Here is a 20,000-nt window from a genome sequence, read left to right as displayed (position 1 = left end):
CCAAAGTGCTAGGAATACAGGCTGAGCCACCATGCCTGGCCGCTTTTTAATAAATATTTTTAGAGACGAATTTTGGAACTATGTATATATTCTCTTCCTCATCAAGCATTTGATTTATTCATGTATTCATATTTGTGAACTCCTGGTTCGCCATATTATTCAGTGGGTTGTACTTGTTACTAGCATTATTTGTTCTGATGCTCAAATTGTCACTGATCTGATCAATGGGAGCCCATTTCAGCTGGCTTCTATTACCCTCTAATATGTTCCCAACATTCTCTGAACACATCCTTGCCTTCTGTCATCGCAAGATGTTCAGGACATATCTTGCACTTTGCTGGCCCTAGCTCTGGAACTGGCCATTTCTCCAAGCAGCCCTAGTTTCTTTTAGTGGAAAATGCTATTTAGAAGCCAAGATCTGGAAGCTAGGTGTGCTCACTGTTACTGAAGTGTCACTGCTCACAGCCTCTCTTAATGGAAAGTAGGGCATATTTGTAAGTATATACATAACTTTAGATAGCTACACATACTTATAGTTCTATATCTTATAGATATCACCTCTCTACCTTTTCAGTTAATAAAAGGCTGATCTGGGACTTTACTCAGACTGTCTGTCTATCTAAAGAGTGTAGCTGGGTGCGGTGGCTCATGCCTGTAATCCCAGCACTTTGGGAGGCCGAGGTAGGTGGATCACAAGGTCAAGGAATTGAGACCATCCTGGCCAAATGGTGAAACCCCGTCTCTACCAAAAATACAAAAATCAGCTGGGCATGGTGGTGCGTTCTTGTAGTCCCAGCTACTTAGGAGGCTGAGGCAGGAGAATCATTTGAACCTGGGAGGCGGAGGTTGCAGTGAGCCAAGATCATGACACTGCACTCCACCTTGGGCAACAAGAGCAAGACTCTGTCTCAAAAAAAAAAAAAAAAAGTGTGTGTGTATGTGTGTGTGTGTGAGTGCAACCATAAGTTCACACAGAGACTTCCATTTTCAACACAATACGATCGGGTCTATTCTAGTTTTCTTATTTCTCCCCCTCTGCTGGTACCTGGTCTCCTGCAGAAACCTTTTCCCTGCTCAGGTTCTGAACCCCATACCAGTCTGCCCCCAACACATACACCCTCCTTGCCTCTCAGGCTGAGTCACATGAAGGACTGGCCTCTAAGGATGCCCATCTCCCCTTGCTCAAGCTGCACCAGCTCTCCACATGTGTGCACACTCTATCCATCCCAGCTGAGCTCTCACGCCCCAGAATGCCCCCTCGGGAACTCCCTCCTCACCCTACCTGGGCTCTGATTTCCCAGGCTAGATTTCCCTTCCCCCAAACCCACCTCCATATGGATGTCCTGCTCACACTGCTAAAATTTGGTCTGTCCACACTGGAGACCATCCACTGCCAAAAAAAAGAAGGAAAAAAAAAAAAAAGGAAAACCATACACACATAGATGCCCTCTTCACCCTGCTCAGAGGACTCTGACCCCCATACCAGGCTCTGAGCCCCTCCTTCCTGCCATGGGGATGCCTTCTCTACCCTTCTTGAGCGCCGAGCCCTGATCTGGGCACCATGGCTTCCCACTCACCAACCAGGACACCTACATCATTCTGTGTGTATGTACACTGTTAATCTTCATTATTTGTAACGTAGTATTTGCAAATTTATCCACCTTCTAAAATTCTTATGTAACCCCAAAATCAATACTTTTGGCACTTTCCTAATCATGTGCACACATGTGGAGGGCAGCAAAAAATTTGAGTCATCTGACATTCACACTCCCAGTTGGGGGGAAACAAGGTGACGCCGCCTTCCTGTTTCAGCTCTCATGCTGTAAACAAGTGTCCTTTCTACGGTCCACTCAGTGCCACATTGTTCTCATTTTGGTACTTCGTGTTGGTTATTTTGCTGTTTAAAATGACTCTCAAGTCTCATACTGAAGCACTGTCTAGTGTGCCTAAGCATAAGGTGGCTGCGATGTGCCTTAAGAAAATATATGTTAGACATGCTTTACTGAGGCATGAGTTACAGTGATGCTGGCTTTGAGTTCAAAATTAACGAATCAATAATATATGGTAACTAAGGTGTCTTTAAACAGAAACGCAAGGTTAAGGTTATGTATTGATCAGTTGGTGAAAAATGCAGCCAGGGGCTAGTGGGAACCTAATCCTCCGTCTTCCTTAGGGGTAGTGAAGTATTATAGTATTTGCTAATTCAGTGTTTATGGTGACTTTATATAACTACTGCATATAATGAGAACTGACTGAATGCAAGTATGACACAGGCACAGTTTAAAGAAATTGCAACTGCCTAGCAAACTGCAGCCCTGAGTGTACCTCAGTATCCACATTCTTTGTGGCTTCACCCAGAAAGTGGACAGTGTTTGGGGGGAGTTGCACATGGAGGCTGTAGAGACTGGGAGACCTTGGCAGAGGTAAGTATTAGAGGAAGTTTGCAAAGAGGTGGAAGACAAGTCAGCGGGCAGGAAGGCTGGAACATTCTAAAGTTGAAAATTTGGGAGAGGACCAGGGAGGGCATTTAAATTTAGGGTGACTGAGGAAAACTAGGACGAGACAGCTCTGGAGGTGGCAGAAATTCTTGAATATATTGTACTACCTATGCTGAATACAGGAATATTATTAGCACTTACGTGATTTACCTTGCTCACTGTGCCTCTCCACCACTAGAATGAACCTCAGAGGGCAGAACTTTTGGACTGTCTGCTCAGTGCTGTATCTCTCAGCACCTGGAACAGTGCCTGGTGTATAGCAGGAGCTGAGTTAATATTCATGAAAAAGTAAAAACATCTGTGGAAAAACAACATTTTTTTTTACAAGTTTCAAGCAGGGAATTGACAGAACCTAATTCACTCTAGCTGATTTGTGAAGGAGGAGGACTGGAACAGAAGTGAAGGCTGGGGCCGGGCGCGGTGGCTCACACCTGTAATCCCAGCACTCTGGGATGCTGAGGCAGTCGGACCACCTGAGGTCTGGAGTTCAAGACCAGCCTGGCCAACATATTCAAACCCCATCTCTACTAAAAATAAAAAACTAGTCGCGTGTATTGGCACACGCCTGTAGTCTCAGCTACTCAGGAAGCTGAGGCAGCAGAATCACTTGAACCAGGGAGGTGGAGGTTGCAGTGAGCCGAGATCATACCACTGCACTCCAGAGTGAGACTTTGTCTCAAAAAAACAAACACCCTGAAAGCTGGGAGGCCAGCTAGTCGGCTGTCACACTAGTGGCTTGGAGCAGAAAGGAAGGTAGGTGAATCCAAGGTGTATTCTAGGCTGAACCAACATGCTAGTGCTAGAAGGGATGATGAGGGGATTGCTGAGGGCGTGTCAAGAATGACACTGAAGGTTCTGGCTCAGAAAATTCACCTGCGTTATCTGCATTGGTAGCAGACACAGTTAAGTTAATTTATATACTTAATTGGCACTTATTCATTCAATGAGCATTAAGTACCAACCAGGTGTCAGTGAGGCACTGGTCTAAGTGCTAGGATTTCAGCAGTGAATAAAGTCTATGCCCTCAAGGGCACAGACATTCTACAGAGAGAAGTCAGAAAACACATCAAGTAGTGGAAAGAAAAATAAATACACAGAGTTTTGGGCCGACGAGCTGGAAAATGGCGGCGTCCGTAGTCTGCCAGGCCGCTAGCACCCGGGCACAAGTGCTGCTGCACCAGCCGCTCGCGGGCCCTGCTGCGGACGCCAGCCTTGAGGAGGACGGCAACCTTCTCTCAGGCGCTCGTTTGTGCCGGAGACACGGGTTAGCAAACTCAACAACGGCCTGCATGTGGCCTCGGAGCAGTCCTCCCAGCCCACTTGCACGGTGGGAGTGTGGATTGATGTTGGCAGCCGTTTTGAGACTGAGAAGAACAACAGGGCAGGCTACTTTGTGGAGCATCTGGCTTTCAAGGGAACAAAGAATTGGCCTGGCAGTGCCCTGGAGAAGGAGGTGGAGAGCATAGGGGCCCATCTTAATGCCTACAGCACCTGAGAGCACACAGCTTACTACATCAAGGCGCTGTCCAAGGATCTGCCAAAAGTTGGGGAGATCCTGGGTGACACTGTGCAGAACTGTAGTCTGGAAGACTCACAGATCGAGAAGGAACGTGATGCGATCCTGCGGGAGATGCAAAAGAATGAAGCCTCTGTGCGAGACATGGTCTTTGACTACCTGCATGCCACAGCATTCCAGGGCACATCTCTAGCCCAGGCTGTGGAGGGGACCAGTGAGAATGTCAGGAAGCTGTCCCGTGCAGACTTGACTGAGTACCTCAGCAGGCATTACTGGGCCCCTCAAATGGTACTGGCAGTGGCGGGAGGAGTGGAGCACCAGCTGCTGTTAGACCTTGCCCAGAAGCACCTCGGTGACATCTCTTGGCAGTACCCAGAGGATGCTGTGCCCACTTTTACTCCATGCCGCTTCACTGGCAGTGAGATCCACCACCATGATGACACACTACCTTTGGCCCATGTGGCCATTGCAGTAGAGGGTCCTGGCTGGGCCAGCCCAGACAATGTGGCCTTGCAAGTGGCCAATGCCATTATCAGCCACTATGACCGCACTTATGGTGGTGGCGGGCACGTGTCCAGCCCACTGGTTTCAATCAGTGTGGCCAAAAAGCTGTGCCAGAGTTTCCAGACCTTCAACATCTGCTATGCAGAGACGGGCTCGCTGGGTGCACACTTTGTCTGTGACCGAATGAAAATCGGTGACATGATCTATGTGCTGCAAGGCCAGTGGATGCGCCTGTGTACCAGTACCATGGAGAGTGTGGTGGCTTGGGGCAAAAACATCCTCAGAAATGCCCTGGTATCTCAGCTAGATGGCACTACTCCCGTGTGTGAGGACATCAGACGCAGCCTCCTGACCTACGGCCACCGCATTCCCCTGGTTGAATGGGAAAGCCGAATTGTGGAGGTAGATGCCAGTGTGGTGCGTGAGATCTGCTCCAAGTAGTTCTATGACCAGTGCCCAGCAGTGGCTGGATATGGCCCCATCGAGCAGCTCACAGACTACAACCGGAACCGTAGCAGCATCTTCTGGCTGCGCTTCTAGGCGGGAAGCCTGTGTAAGCAAGACGGCGGGGCTGGGGCTCGTGGTCCCTCCAGCACAAATAGCACTCTGGCTCCTCCAACCTATGCCACAGGTGACCATCAATAAAGTCCTCTGCTGAGAAAAAATAAAAAATAAATAAATACACAGAAAATAATCACACATCAGGTAGTAAAAAGAAAAATAAAAGAAGACAGAGAGTAATCGGGGATGGCAGTGCTATTTTAAAGAGTGGCATGGAAAGACCTCTCTGGTATTGCAATGTCTGAGCAGAAACTAGAAAAGTGGCATAGTGAGCCATACGGATATTGGACATTCAAAATATTTTCAGAAAAAAACAAAACTCTGGGATGAAGTAATCAAACAAAACATTATTGAAAACTCAGCCATCACCAGCCAGCCAATGCAAGTGAAGCTTAAAGAATTTGCCCAGTCTTTTGCAAGAAGATATAGAATTTCAGATTTTAGAGCAAGGGGAGTTTAGGCATGACTGGCTCACACATGACAGACCAGTGATTTTCAGAGCTACTAACAGAAACCAACCCAAATTTTCTAGATGACTTCAAAGTTGTTACAACTCCACTGATACATCATTCAATTAAGGGGAAATGTGTAAGTTAAACAGGAAATAAAGACAAAACTCTCTAGCTTTCTATTTTTTCATCACAGCATGGGTTAAGACAATTAGCCCGTCACTACAATGCTCTGCCTAAGAGCCAAGGCTCAAAAATGGTTCAGAACACTCTTTAGGGTCTAACCTCGGAGGCAGCTTAGAAAAAAAAATCCCTAGGGTACTAAAGAGATGAAATGCAACTGTATGGATGAATCTAATCTATGGTCAGTTAATTCGAGGGGAAAAACATACATATGTATAGTATATATGCACACATGTGTAAGTATATAGCACATATATAGTATGTGTGTGAGTGTATATGTATAGAACTCAGCTTTTTCACCCCCAAAGCATGTTTTTAAATCCATCAAGTAACTGTAAATAACGGCTTTCTCAATCAAGATCCACAATATCCCAAAGAGCAGCTGCTGGAGTTTAGAAAATATGGAACAACCCAGCTACAATGTATTAACACATCAACATGAATAAGAAAAAAAATTATTGCGTGTTGCAAGCCACTAAGGCTTTGGGGTGAACTGTTAACAGCAGTTTAGTCTAGTTGACTGATACAGAAAGACAACAAGTCTTGGCTCCAGAAAAGCCTAGCTGGTCCTTCCATTCTGCCCCAGTTCCGGCCCTCACTTCCCAGCTCCACTTGTGCACCAGCCCAGCCCCTACCTTCTAGCCCACACTCAAACCATATCCAGCCTTGAGTAATCTTTCTAAACTATAGATGTGACAGCCATTCCCCTGATTATCAAAAATTATGGCTCCCCAGCTGTACTTGTTTTTACTGAAGAACCCAGACTGGCAGGCACATGAGCAAGGATCTTAGGTATCACAACAAAGCTAGAAACGGCTTCTGTGACTTTTCTGTGCTCAGGTACTTGATTTTTAAAATGCCTATTTTACACATTAATCCAAAACATGCATTTATTTTGTGAATTAGATTTAGTAATTCTGGAAATTGCACCATGCCAACGCTATGGCTCTGAGCATCCATTAGCACTCTGTGAGAAAACATCCCAGGGTGAAGAAACATCACTGAAGTACAGGCTTATGAAGATGAATTAAGTCCTTAACAAAGACCTCTTAGCCCTGCCTGCCGACTTCACTCTCTCCCACAACCCCTCCACACTCCTTAACTTCAGCTCACTGGCCATCTCCCCAGTGCTGCAACTCGAAAGGCTTCTGCTCACTGTGATCCCTGTGCCTCATATGCCTTCACTCATTTCTACTTTTCAGGCCCAGTAAGTCACCTGCTCTGAATTTGCACACTCCCCCATGCAGAGGTGACTCCCTCCTCAGGGCTCCCACAAGACACCCAGGCTCTATCCGCAGTTCCTTGTTTCCATTTCTGTCCCACACCTTCGCCCCATCCATCTCTTACCTTTACATGTAGGATACGAAGCACGTCACATTCCCACTGGGTGACTAAACACACGTCTGCTGCTGAAAAGTAGGGACTGGACCCAGAGGATGACCAAAAGGTTTTCTCTTCAGAACTGGGTGTTCTGTCAGCTCATCTCCATAGCATCTTCCAGAGATAATTCTCCCTCAGTTAAAGGCTTACCAAGAGACTTTAACTACAAGCAGTTCAACCCCATTTGATGACAATGAAGAACACTCATTTCAAAAAAATTTATTTATGATTCTTTTGTTAACACCACACAGGAGGGGCTTCGGTCATGTGAATGAAAAATTTATTTCTTAAAAAAGGCTTTTGAGGTCTTTGTTTTTCAAGGCAAATTAACACTTATTATATGTTTGACTTTGACCTCCAATCTGACAGGTCTACTGTCCTGATGAGCTGGAAGAGACTTTCCAGGCCCTGAGAATGTCTTTTCCTTTCTCCAGTCTCTCAAAGCTCTTTGTAGACTGTCTCTTCAGTGCCATTCTCTGAAGGCCCTGTAACGTGTGAGGGTATTACAACAGTCCATACTCACTGCCTTGTCATGTAAGGTCAGCTATGTCGTCTAAATCAACTTACCTGACAGATTACACAATATACATCAGACAATGTGCCACAAAACATAGCTCTCCTCTTTCATCTCACAGAGGAACGAAAGTTCCAAAATATGTACAAAACCACTTCCATCTCCAACTGTCTTCTCGGTCTTCCCAGCTTTATGCAAAGCAGTCTTATTAATACATTCTTCACGAGGCTCAACCAAGTAGTGCAGTGCCTTCCCCTGCACCTCTAAAGTTGGAAGATTCTGATCCCAAGTCTTGACGTGTTCCAAAAAACAATCAGGTCACAAAGGTAACAGCAAAATACAAGGCCATGCCCACATTTCAAAAGCACAGCAAAGTAATAAGAATAAACGTGACCGCGAAAACAACTTTTGATTGAGCCCCGTTTTTCTTACAACAGTATTTCTCCCACGAAAGTTATCCTTCCAGAACCAAATACATTTGATGATGTAAACCTATATCGAGGTTATCAATCACTGACCATAAGGGAGACTATTACATGGGGGTGAACAATATACAAAAACAAAACAGAGAAGATGACAGGCTGTTTCAGTTTCCTCAGTGTCAGTTCATCCTTACCAGTTGACTATAGTTCTCAACTGTGAACCTAAAGCACAACTGAGAGAAATTTACCATGAAAAGTTCCATACCCTGATGTTAACCACTCAGAAGAATGCCACTTCTTTGAGACAGGGTCTTCTGACATACCTGCCTCATAGAACAATCTGGAAATTTGAGGTAATGTCCTCTGGCTTTACTCTTTCTTTCTCTTTCCCTGCGTTCTCACCCTGCGTTCCATTTTGCTCTACGGCCTAGGCTTTCTTTGGCTTTCCCCAAACTCCCTTAATGCCTAGACATATCTACTGGCGACCGACCTATTAGAATTGACTTTCATGTTTCACAAACCCGAAGTTACTTTTATTTTTCTCTATCAGTGTGGGAGGGAGAGGCCATAAAAAAACAGTATACTAACACCTAACAAAACCAGCACGCATTCTTTCCTCTTGACCCCAACTTCGTTCCCAATGCTGAATTTTTGATGCAATAAAACGGGGGGTGCAGGTCTAGGATATAACTTTTGACAGGGCGCGGTTTCACACCATGCTTAGGGCGACTACTGAGTCCCATCCATTCTCCCGCTAGTTTCGGACCTTACCACCGATCTCCTCCTTCAAGACTCACTTCTCTCTATTCGCCAGACGAGCTCGACCAGCATCTGTGCCATCTTCGCGATCTCCTTGGCCTTCTCCTCGGCCTTCTCGCACAACTCCGACACTCTCTCGTCGGCTTCGCCACTGGGGTGCTGCACCTGGTTGAGGGCGCTCTCCTCCGAGGCCTCCACCTGCGTTTTGATCTGGATGAGCATGTTGTCCATCTCCCACAGCTTGCTCCTGGTGCGCAGGTACGCCCGCCCGTGCTCGCGTATCAGAGACGCGATGTCCTCGCGCATCTCGTTGATGACCGGGAGCAGGAACTGCTCGAAATCCTCCTCGGGCTCCAGCACCTCCACCTCCTCCGGCGCTTCCACCTCGTCGACGTCCAGGGGCCGCATCTCCTCCTGCCGCTTCTTTAAGACCGCTGTAGTGACGTTCTCCTCACCGGACCCCCCCGGGGGACTGCAGATCTGGAGTTACTGCTGGAGTCTAAGCGACCCACACGCTTTGTCCGTAGTACTCCCGAATTATCTTTAATTTTTTTCTTCCTTTTAATTGTAAGCCTTTCCCTTCAGAGCTCTGTGGGAAGAAACGTCGTGGACGGACACAGCGCAGCGGCCAACAAAATGGAGAAGCAGCCGTCAACTCGCCCTCCGCCTGTTTGCGGCCCTTTCACGACAGGGCCGGGCCACTTTACGGTCACGCCTTCCGCAGGACCAGGTGGCGGGCGGGAGCTCCCCCTTCACCACTTGCTTCGCAGCGCTCCGCTTCGCTTTCTTCTCTAAAAATTAGATCGCTGGCGGCAGGTTTGTTCGCGTCTTCCTCGGAAGCCTCCCTTCAGAGGGCTTTTACTTTTATAATTTTTTTAAGTAAAAGTGACCCCCCCATCCCTCTATTTGAATAAGACTGGCTGGCGTTCACAGCCCTTGCTATCTAAACATGCACAAGCTTGGAATAATTTATATGAAATTCACTTGGCCCTCACAGCGAACCTATAAGAGAGTTAAAAATCAGGCCAAAAGTCGTGATTTGAGCCCAAAGCAATGTCTGTCCACAGTCTCTGCTCGCTGTTCCAGAACGGAGCACGTCCCTTGTTCTCCCCACCCCTGGCTCATGCTTTTTTTCTCGGGGGGCGGGGGAATTTCTCTCTCTCTGCGTTGGGTGGTTCTGGGCCTGTGGTTTTTAGGCTCTCTTCAACAGTCTGTAAGCTTCTCAAGGTAAAGGGCCACTTCTGTTTCAGTTCTGCCCTCCGCCCTTCCTATCAGCCTGGCGTCAAGCAAGGCCTTAGGGGATGCTTTAGAGAGGGGAATTCTCTAGTACATAAGTGCCTCTGCCAGACTGGAGGCTGTTTGGGGATGGGTCCTGGACTTGGTCACCTTTATGTACCTACCACACACAGGACCTGAAAGTCAGCAGGGGCCTAGTAAATGTGGCTTTGATCATCAATATATTTTGATCACCAACCTAATGCTTTTGTGGAATAGAGGAAGTCTATTGCAAGGCTTAGTCACCCAGTGCCACACTAGTAGTAATATGAGCGTGTGTAGAGGGGGGACCCTTCCTGCACAAGTGCCATAAATCAGAGCTTCAGTTTTCCAATCTCATAAAGACCAATGGCCCCAGCCTGAATGTCTGTCAGTGGGAAGAGGCATTTGTAAGATGATGTGTGTGAACCACTTTTGCAACCACCAATGTTCTAGCAGACGTTCATCAAAAGAACATTAAGAGAGAAAGAGCAAGACACTGAAAAAAGGATATTTTCAATAGCTATATCTGGCAAAGGACTCACATGCAGAATATATTGAGAACTCCTAGAGATCAACAAGAAAAAACCTTTTAAAATGGACAAAAGACAAAAGCTGGCACTTAACAAAAGAGAGAATATCCAAATGGCCAATAAGTATGTGAAAATGTGTTCAATGTCACAATTCAGCAGGGAAATGCAAATTAAAACCACAATGAGGAAGCACTAGAATAACTAAAATTTAAAGTGCTGACAATACCAAGCATTGGGGAAGATGCTGAACAACTGGAACACATTCTTGATGGATGTCTTAGTCTACTCTGGACACCATAACTAAACACCATAGGCTGGGTGGCTTAAACACAGACATTTATCTTCTCACAGTTCTGGAGGCCAGAAGTCCATAATTAAGGTGCCAACAAATTTGGTTTCTGGAGGTGAGGGCCCTCTTCCTGAACTGCGGACGGTCACCTTCTTGCTGCAGTCCTTACAGGATCTCTTCTTTGTGCATGCGGTGTTGGGAGGTACAGAAAGGAGGGCTCTCTTGTGTCTTTTCTTATAAGAACATGAAGCTATGGGCCCATGTCCAGCCCTATGACCTTGTTTAACCTTGCTTACTTCTTTACTCCAAGTACAGCCAACTGGGGTTGAGGGCTTCAATATCAAAATCTTGGGGGACACATATATTCAGCCCATAATAATGGGAATGTAAGTTGTTACAACAATTTTAGAAAACTATTTGGCAGTATCTACCAAGATTAGACATACACCAACCCTATGTTCTAGCAAATTGACGCCTTGGTATACACTCAAGAGAGCTTGAGTGCGATTGTTTATAAAAGTACACATGCAAGAATATTCACAGCAGCTTTATTATAATAGCCCCAAAGTTAAAAGCATCCAAATGTTCATCAGCAGGAGAATAAATAAATAAGATGAATAAATAAATAAGTGGTAGCATATTCCTTCAATGGTTTATTACTGCATAACAAGTTACCCCAAAATTTAGCAGCTTAAAACAACATTTATCGTCTGTCTTAGTGCATTTGGACTGCTGTGACAAAATACCATAAGGTGGGCAGCTGATAAAAGAAATTTATTTCTCACAGTTCTAGGGGATGGGAAGTTCAAGATCAAAGTACTGGTAGATTCTGTCTGGTGAGGGCTAGTATTTTGGTTCATAAATGTTCCTTCTTGCTGTGTCCTCACATGATGGAGGGAGCAAGGGGTCTCTCTTTATACATCTTTTTTATCTTTTGGAGACGGATTTTCAATCTTGTTACCCAGGCTGAAATGCAACGGCTCAATCTCTACTCACTGAAACCTCCGCTTCACAGATTCAAGCGATTCTCCTACCTCAGCCTCCTGAGTAGCTGGGGTTGCAGGCACCCACCACCATGCCCAGCTAATTTTTGTATTATTAGTAGAGACAGGGTTTCACCATGTTGGCCAAGCTGGTTTCAAACTCCTGACCTCAGGTGATCCACCCACCTTGGCCTCCCAAAGTGCTGGGATTACAGGTGTGAAGACACATCACCTGGCCCTCTTTTACATCTTTTGTGTATTTATAGACAAAGTCTTTCTCTTTTCTTCAGGCTAAAGTGCAGTGAATGAGCGTAGCTCACTGCCTCAAACTCCTGAGCTCAAGTGATCCTCCAGCCTCCACCTCCCGAGTAGCTGGGACTATGAGCACGTGCCACCATACCCAGCTTAAAAAAATTCTTTTTTTTTATAGAGACGGGGTTCTTGCAGTGTTGCCCAGGCTGGTCTCAAACTCCTGGCCTCAAACAGTTCTCCTGTCTCTGCCTCCCAGTGTTGGGAGTAGAGGCATGAGCCACTGCAGCTGGCCTTATATCCTTTAAAAGAGTACTAGTTACATTCATGAGGGCTCTGACCCCACGACCAAATGACTTCCCAAAGACCCCATCTCTTGATATCATCGCTGTTAGGCTGTTCTCACATTGGTATAAAGAAATATCTGAGACTGGGTAACTTATGAAGAAAAAAGGCTTAATTGGCTAAGGGTTCTGCAGGCTGTATAGGAAGCATGGTGCTGGCATCTGCTTGGCTTCTGGGGAGGCCTCAGGAAACTTACAATCATGGCAGAAGGCAAAGGGAGAGCAGGCCATGTCACATGACCAGAGCAGGAGCAGGAGGTGGGAGAAGGTGCCACACACTTTACATGACTAGATCTCACAAGAACTCACTCATCACAGGAACAGCACAAAGGGGATGGTGCTAAACCATTCATGAGAAATCTGTCCCCATGATCCAGTCACCTCCCACCAGGCCCCAGCTCCAACACTGGGGACTACATGTCAACATGAGCTTTGGGCGGGACATCCAAACCATATCAATCACCTTGCGGGGTAGAATTTAAACATACGAATTTGGATCTGGGTACACAAGCATCCAGACCATAGCATTAGCTTATGTAGTTTCAGTTTAGTATCTTATATGAGGTTGCAGTTAAAATGTTAGCTGGGGCTGCAGTCATATGTGAGTTGGAATGAGGCTGGAGCATCCACTTCCAAGATGGCTTACTCATGCGGTTGTTGGAAAGAGACTGTGTTTCCCTAGCTGTTGGTCTCAGCTCCTTGCTATGTGGGCTTCTCCATAGAGCTGCTCACAACAAGGCAGCTGGTTTTCCCCAGAGCAAGTGGTTTGTGAACCCCAAATATCTGAGAAATGTCTCAGTCAATTTAGAAAGTTTATTTTCCCAAGGATGAGTGACCGTGACACAGCCTCAGGAGGTCCTGATGACATGTGCCCAAGGTGGCCAGGGCACAGCTTGGTTTATACATTTTAGGGAGACATGAGACATCAATCAACATATGTAAGATGAACATTGGATTTGTCCAGAAAGGTGGGACAACTCGAAGCAAAGGCAGGGCAACTCAAAGGTGGCGGGGGGTGGGCGGGGGGCTTCCAGGTCTTGGGTAGATAGGAGACAAATGGGTGCATTCTTTTGAGCTTCTTTCTTTTTTTCATCACCCAGGCTGGAGTGCAGTGGCATGATCTCAGCCCACTGCTACCTCTGCCTCCCAGGTTCAAGCAATTCTCCTGCCTCAGCCTCCCAAGTAGCTGGCATTACAGGTGTGTACCACCATGCCCAGCTAATTTTTGTATTTTTAGTAGAGATGGGGTTTCACCATTTTGGCCAGGCTGGTCTTGAACTCCTGACCTCAAATGATCCACCCACCTAGGCCTGGGATTACAGGCCTGAGCCACCACACCTGGCCCTTTTGAGTTTCTGACTAGCCTCTCCAAAGAAGGCAATCAGATATGCATTTATGGCATGAGTAAGCAGAGGAGTGAATTTGAATAGAATGTAAGGCAGGTTTGCCCTAAGCAGTTCCCAGCTTGACTTCTCTTTTAGCTTAGTGATTGTAGGGCCCCAAGATTTATTTTCCTTTCACAGGTTGGAGGGAAAGAGTTGCCACCCTACCTTTTATAAATTAATCTCCAAATCATGCATCATCACTTCTGTCTTTTTCAGTTTATTATGAGCTAGTCAAGTCACTAAGTCTAGCCCATATTCAACGGGAGGCAATACACAAGAGTGAGAATAAAGGAGGAAAAAAATCACTGGGAGTCATCTTGAAGGCTGGCTAGCAATCACAGTTTGCTCTATGACTACAATTACTCATGCCATTTTAACATACTAACCACACTCCCCTCCATCCAAGGTCCCCAAAATTTACATTTTAAAAAATCTCATGTAGTTTTAGGTATTACTATCCTACTGTCACATCAGCTTTAAGTCCAGAATTTTGTCTTGTAAATTAGGTCAGATGTAGATGAGGCTTTCAGAGCATAGTTGCATAAATTCAGCTTGTTAGATGAGTGAACTCCAAGTTTCTCCTCAAAGAATCAGCATGTCAGTATGTTCAGCTCTCTTATTCTTTAATTCTCCATTTTAAAGTTTAACTTCCTGTAGTTTCAGTAAACAACCTTTTCCACCAGTTCTAATCAGTAGTTCACATCTGTTCCCCGAGTCTCCTGCTCTGTCCTGACTCATCCTGGACACCTGCTCCAGTCACCTGCTTTGACCCCTGGTTATCTGCTCTCACCTGTCCCGTAACTGTCCTTCCAGCCAAACTACCCAACCTGCCACTCCGGCTAGTACCCTGGCTCTCTTTAAAATAGCCAACTGGAATTAGCCTAGACTGTGCTTTCTAACCTTAGCCAATAGGGGAACAACACAGCTGTAGGGGCTACCTCCAACAGGAATAAGAACCCCTTCCCTTCCCTTGTCCAGCTGTGTGCTCGCCATTGTTCCATCTCTGAGCTGCACCCTTCTATAGAAGTAAATTGCGTTGCTGAGGAAATTTATATTCAAGTGCTACTTCTTTTGCAGCACTGAAAATTTACATATAACAAGCTCCTAGAGTACAATTCTTGATCTGCAGACCTTTGAAGCTAAAGAGACAAGTTATCTGCCCCCATGCCTTCAATATACAATTGTGGGGCAGGCACAGGATAACCACTACAGACCAGTTCCACTACCATTAGATAACTACTACCACTCCTGTTCAAAAAGGGGGGAAATTGGAAGTACATATAAGTTACCAGACCGTAGTAAGTCTGCTATCCAGTCTCAAGGTCTAGGAATAATTCTCCATGACTCCTAGTTCCATCATCTGGACTCTTGGCTTTATGTTCTGAGTCATACTTCCTTTTTCATGAAATGTAGCATGTGTTTGCTGATCAGTCATTTTCTCAGTCTGATTCTTGCTTGTAGAAGTTTGGGGAGAGGGGATCCAAAGGCCGGTTCCTTTCAGTCCAATCCACAATGTTTGTGTCGGTATAATTATCTTTAAAAAACTTTGGATCAGGCTGGGCGCGGTGGCTCAAGCCTGTAATCCCAGCACTTTGGGAGGCCGAGGCGGGTGGATCACGAGGTCAAGAGATCGAGACCATCCTGGTCAACACGGTGAAACCCCGTCTCTACTACAAATACAAAAAATTAGCTGGGCATGGTGACGTGTGCCTGTAATCCCAGCGACTCAGGAGGCTGAGGCAGGAGAATTGCCTGAACCCAGGAGGCGGAGGTTGCGGTAAGCCGAGATCGCGCCATTGCACTCCAGCCTGGTAACAAGAGTGAAACTCCGTCTCAAAAAAAAAAAAAAAAAAAAAAAAAAAACTTTGGATCACCTGAGGTCAGGAGTTTGAGACCAGCCTGGCCAGCATGGTGAAACACCACCTCTACTAAAAATAAAAAATTAGCTGGGTGTGGTGGCATGTGCCTGTAGTCCCAGGTACTTAGGAGGCTGAGACAGGAGAATCACTTGGGCATGGGAGGTGGAGGTTGCAGTGAGCCAAGATTACACCACTGCACTCCAGCCTAGGTGACAGAGTGAGACTCAGTTTCAAAAAAAAAAAACATCAGGGTTTACTCCGTTAGACAAAAGTATGGCCTACAAATCTCTTTGAGATAAGTCCATCTCTGTCTTGGGCTTCTGCTGATAATACTGACTAAACCTTCTGGAGGCCCTTTGGTTTCATTGACAGACTCTGTGAGACACACCATTAATCTGTTTAAGGAGCTGTTAGCCTGACCGAATGGTATTCTGAGGCACCACTTTTGCTTTTTCTGAGATTTTAAAGGATTTTACCGTCACATCTCAGCTTCATCTTTTTTTCTGGCAGTACCCTGGATTTGATACTTGCTAGGAAACTATTTCTTAATTTTACACCATTTGCAATCAGAAGAAGCTGAGGACTTTAAAAATCATCTAAAGTCGTCAAGGTCCATCCCTTTTGTGTTTCGTTGTGCTTACCTCTTTATTTTACTATAAACAGCAAAAAGAAATGAAGGACAGGAGGGAGACTTTCATGGGTGCTGGACATGTCTTACCTGTTGGTCTGGATAGAATACGCATGGTTGTATGGATGTGTACAAAGTCATCAATGTGCACACTTAAAATATATGCACTGTATTGTATTCCTGCTATACCTTCGCTTAAAAAAAAAAAAAGGTTTAATTTGAGCTCCGGCGTGAGAAAACCTCAGCGCGCATGCGTGAGCGTGAACGCGCTAGGAGGCCGGAAACAAAGGTGGATGCGCGTGCACAGACGCGATCGCAGGCCGCCGGAAGCAAAGGCGTGAGCGCGCGTGCGTGCGTGAGCGTGAGCGCGCGTAGGTCGGAAGCGGGCGCTGCGCCGCCGGGCGGTCACGAGCCATGGAGGGTCGCTCCTCAGACCGCGGAGCGTCGCCCGAGGGACCCGCGGAAGAGGCCGAGCCGCAGTGCGCCGCCTGGAGCGGGGACAGCGGCACCGTGTCCCAAAGCCACAGCAGCGCCTCGGGGCCGTGGGAGGATGAGGGCGCGGAGGACGGCGCGCCGGGCCGCGACCTGCCGCTGCTGCGCCGCGCCGCCGCGGGGTATGCCGCCTGCCTGCTGCCCGGAGCCGGCGCGCGGCCCGAGGTCGAGGCCCTGGACGCGAGCCTGGAGGACCTGCTCACTAGAGTGGACGAGTTCGTGGGCATGCTGGACATGCTGCGCGGCGACTCGTCCCACGTCGTCAGCGAGGGAGTGCCGCGCATCCACGCGAAGGCCGCCGAGATGCGGCGCATCTACAGCCGGATCGACCGGCTGGAGGCCTTCGTGAGGATGGTGGGCGGCCGCGTGGCCAGGATGGAGGAGCAGGTCACCAAGGCCGAGGCCGAGCTGGGCGCCTTCCCCAGGGCGTTCAAGAAGCTCCTGCACACGATGAGCGTGCCCTCGCTCTTTAGCAAGTCGTCTCCCTCGAGGCCGCAGCAAGCCGGCTACGAAGCCCCCGTCCTGTTTCGGACTGAAGACTACTTCCCTTGCAGTGAGATGCCTCGGCTCTGACGCCTGACCGCTGCGGCCAGAGGACCCAGCTCGGGGCCCACCTGCAGCGTGAAGCGAATTGCAGATCCTGCTCATGGACATACGTGATGTTGGAGTCTGCAGTTTTAAAATGTACCATGTGCAGACTCTTCTTAGTATATCCATGATTCCCTGTAGAATGTATAGACGTTTTATGTCTTCCAGTTAAAAAAGGAGAGAGAGACGGGGTCTTGCTGTGTTACCCTGGAACTGGCCGGGAACTCCTGGGCTCAAGTGATCCTCCCGCCGTAGCCTCCCCAGTAGCTGAAACTACAGGGCCGGCACCGCGCCCGACCTGGGTCTTCCAACAGGAATCAGAGCTGCTTGGCGACGGCATGGGGAATCAGTGGACTTTTCTGTGCACTGTGGCAAAACTGTTATTTTTATGGATTTTACTACAAGGCATTACCTTTTCAAGATTTATATGTTTGTATAATCATAAGAAAATGAAGCCATTAAAGCCTTGTTATTACTCAGTCCTAATAGTCATCCAGTTTTCTATAACCTACCTTTAGGGTAAATGATATGTTATTTAATACTGTATTAAACTTCCCATAGCACGAATTGTAAACCAAAGGAAATGGTACAGTTTCTGAGAAAATGTATGGATTTTTTGTGACTAGTTCCGAAGTTGTATTTGGACCTATGACCTCACAGTCTTGGTTTGTTCATAACAAACATATCTATTCTTGGATTCCCAAACTTTGGTTTATAATTTAAATATTAATAGAAATTAAGTTTGATTGGAAATGGTTTCCTTCTGAAAAGAACTTTACATATTTCTTTGTGTTTGTTTGAAATGGACATATTGCTCATATGCTTTTGGTAGTGGGATAAAGAAAAGGGGCTGAGCGTACCTCTTAGAGAGCTAATGTGAAAAACTAGCTTCTATTTCAGAGCATGGTATATTTCTTTCCCCTGGAAATGGGAAATGATCTGTGTGAGTGAATGGTGTTAGGATTTTCCTGCGGATACAATAGGCTTTTATGGAGATTCAAATATGTTTTATAAGGGGGCCCAACTAAATAGTAGACCCTAAACAAGCGTACAGCTTAGGCTGCTTCTGTGTCATTTTCAGTGTCATCACAGATGTTTGAGGTTCATAGAGTAGCTGTATTTTCATTAAGCTGTGTATTGTGAAGACAGATCGTGTAATCTTGCACCGAGCTTCCGTGGACCGTCATTGTCACATACTTAACATTTTTATTCAGGTAGTTCATTGACTACAAATCAAGGAACTCCTGAATGTAGACGCTGAAAAGTACAAATAACTTACATTTAATATTCAGCAACTGCTGGTAACTCTATAAGTAATTCATGTCTTTTGATGACATAGCCATTGAATATGAAAATAGCATCCTTACATAACAAATACATTGCTAAAAGATTTTTTCACTTAAAGTTGGTATTAAAAAGCAGTAATTAGGAGCTGGGCGTGGTGGCTCACACCTGTAATCACAGCACTTTGGGAGGCCAAGGTGGGCAGATCACCTGAAGTCAGAAGTTCCAGACCAGCCTGGCCAACATGATGAAACCCAGTCTCTACTAAAAATATAAAAAATTACCTGGGCATGGTGTCGAGCGCTTGTAATCCCAGCTACTCGGAAGGCTGAGCCAGGAGAATCACTTGCCTTGGGAGGTGCAGGTTGCAGTGAGCCGAGGTTGTGTCACTGCACTTCAGCCTGGGCAACAAGAATGAAACTCCATCTTAAAAAAAAAAAAAAGTAATTAGGACAAATTATGAAAAAATAGAATAACTTTAAAACTAAGAGTATCTGCATAATAGAAACCTTAAATTCCAGAGTGCATAGGTTAACAAGTGTGCTATAGAGTAAAAGTTTATTAGGTAGGGGTATATAATGCTCAAGATATTTAATTTACCTTCAGAAAAGTAAATTGGGTTGAGAAAATTAAAAGTATAATAACCAGTAAGAAAATGGTATTCAGCTTAAGTTTTTAATGCTAATCATATAAAGTATTCTAGCAATCCATCTAAAAGTAAAAAGTCCTGGTTCAGGTGATAACTTGATTGTGTGTGCAGCTATCTCTAACGGACCCTGGGTTCTGAAATTCTCGTAGTTAATTGGTGTTATTTCTCAGCTTTTCATATAGAGATTTGTGCAGGGGCTTCTTGGTTGGGGAATTGAAGCTGGTTTGCACAGTGCAAGACATACTAGATGAAGGTTAACTGCCTTAAGAATGGGGATGGGGGGCCAGGTACACCCCCCCACTTGGCACTGCCATGTTTAGACCACCTGGCTCCCTCCTCTTTATCTTAACTCTGACCAGTCAGAGAATCGAGAGGGCCCTCTACGTCTTGGAAAACAGGTCCTTCTGACTCTTCTTCTTCTTTTTTTCTTTTTAATTTGAGATGGAGTTTTGCTCTTGTTGCCCAGGTTGGAGTGCAATGGCACAATCTCGGCTCACCGAAACCTCTGCCTCCCGGATTCAAGCGCTTCTGCCTCGGCCTCCCGAGGAGCTGAGATTACAGGCATGCGCCGCCACACCTGGCTAATTTTTGTGTTTTTAGTAGAAGCAGAGGTTCTCTATGTTGGACGTGCTGGTCTCCAACTTCCGACCTCAGGTGGTCCACCCACCTCAGCCTCC

The 20,000-nt window shown here is 46.3% G+C and overlaps 2 protein-coding genes and 1 pseudogene across 3 annotated transcripts; 2 read left to right on the top strand and 1 right to left on the bottom strand.

Annotated features, from left to right (window-relative positions):
• The first annotated feature begins 3,604 nt into the window (after positions 1-3,604).
• LOC108311618 lies at positions 3,605-5,183 on the top strand (annotated as a pseudogene). Its single transcript, XR_001828303.1, has one exon. The product of XR_001828303.1 is annotated as a cytochrome b-c1 complex subunit 1, mitochondrial-like (transcript).
• A 3,497-nt stretch (positions 5,184-8,680) lies between these two features.
• Positions 8,681-9,500, bottom strand: MRFAP1L1 (Morf4 family associated protein 1 like 1). Its single transcript, XM_017539116.2, has one exon. The coding sequence runs from the start codon at positions 9,192-9,194 to the stop codon at positions 8,814-8,816; it is 381 nt and encodes a 126-aa protein (XP_017394605.1). The 5' UTR covers positions 9,195-9,500; the 3' UTR covers positions 8,681-8,813.
• Positions 9,501-16,614: 7,114 nt separating this feature from the next.
• BLOC1S4 (biogenesis of lysosomal organelles complex 1 subunit 4) lies at positions 16,615-17,882 on the top strand. Its single transcript, XM_017539114.2, has one exon. The coding sequence runs from the start codon at positions 16,725-16,727 to the stop codon at positions 17,373-17,375; it is 651 nt and encodes a 216-aa protein (XP_017394603.1). The 5' UTR covers positions 16,615-16,724; the 3' UTR covers positions 17,376-17,882.
• The last annotated feature ends 2,118 nt before the right edge of the window (positions 17,883-20,000 follow it).

This window comes from Cebus imitator, unplaced genomic scaffold, assembly GCF_001604975.1.
Source record: "Cebus imitator isolate Cc_AM_T3 unplaced genomic scaffold, Cebus_imitator-1.0 Scaffold117, whole genome shotgun sequence".
NCBI classification, from domain to species: domain Eukaryota; kingdom Metazoa; phylum Chordata; class Mammalia; order Primates; family Cebidae; genus Cebus; species Cebus imitator.
This window is presented reverse-complemented; position numbering and strand designations above follow the sequence as displayed.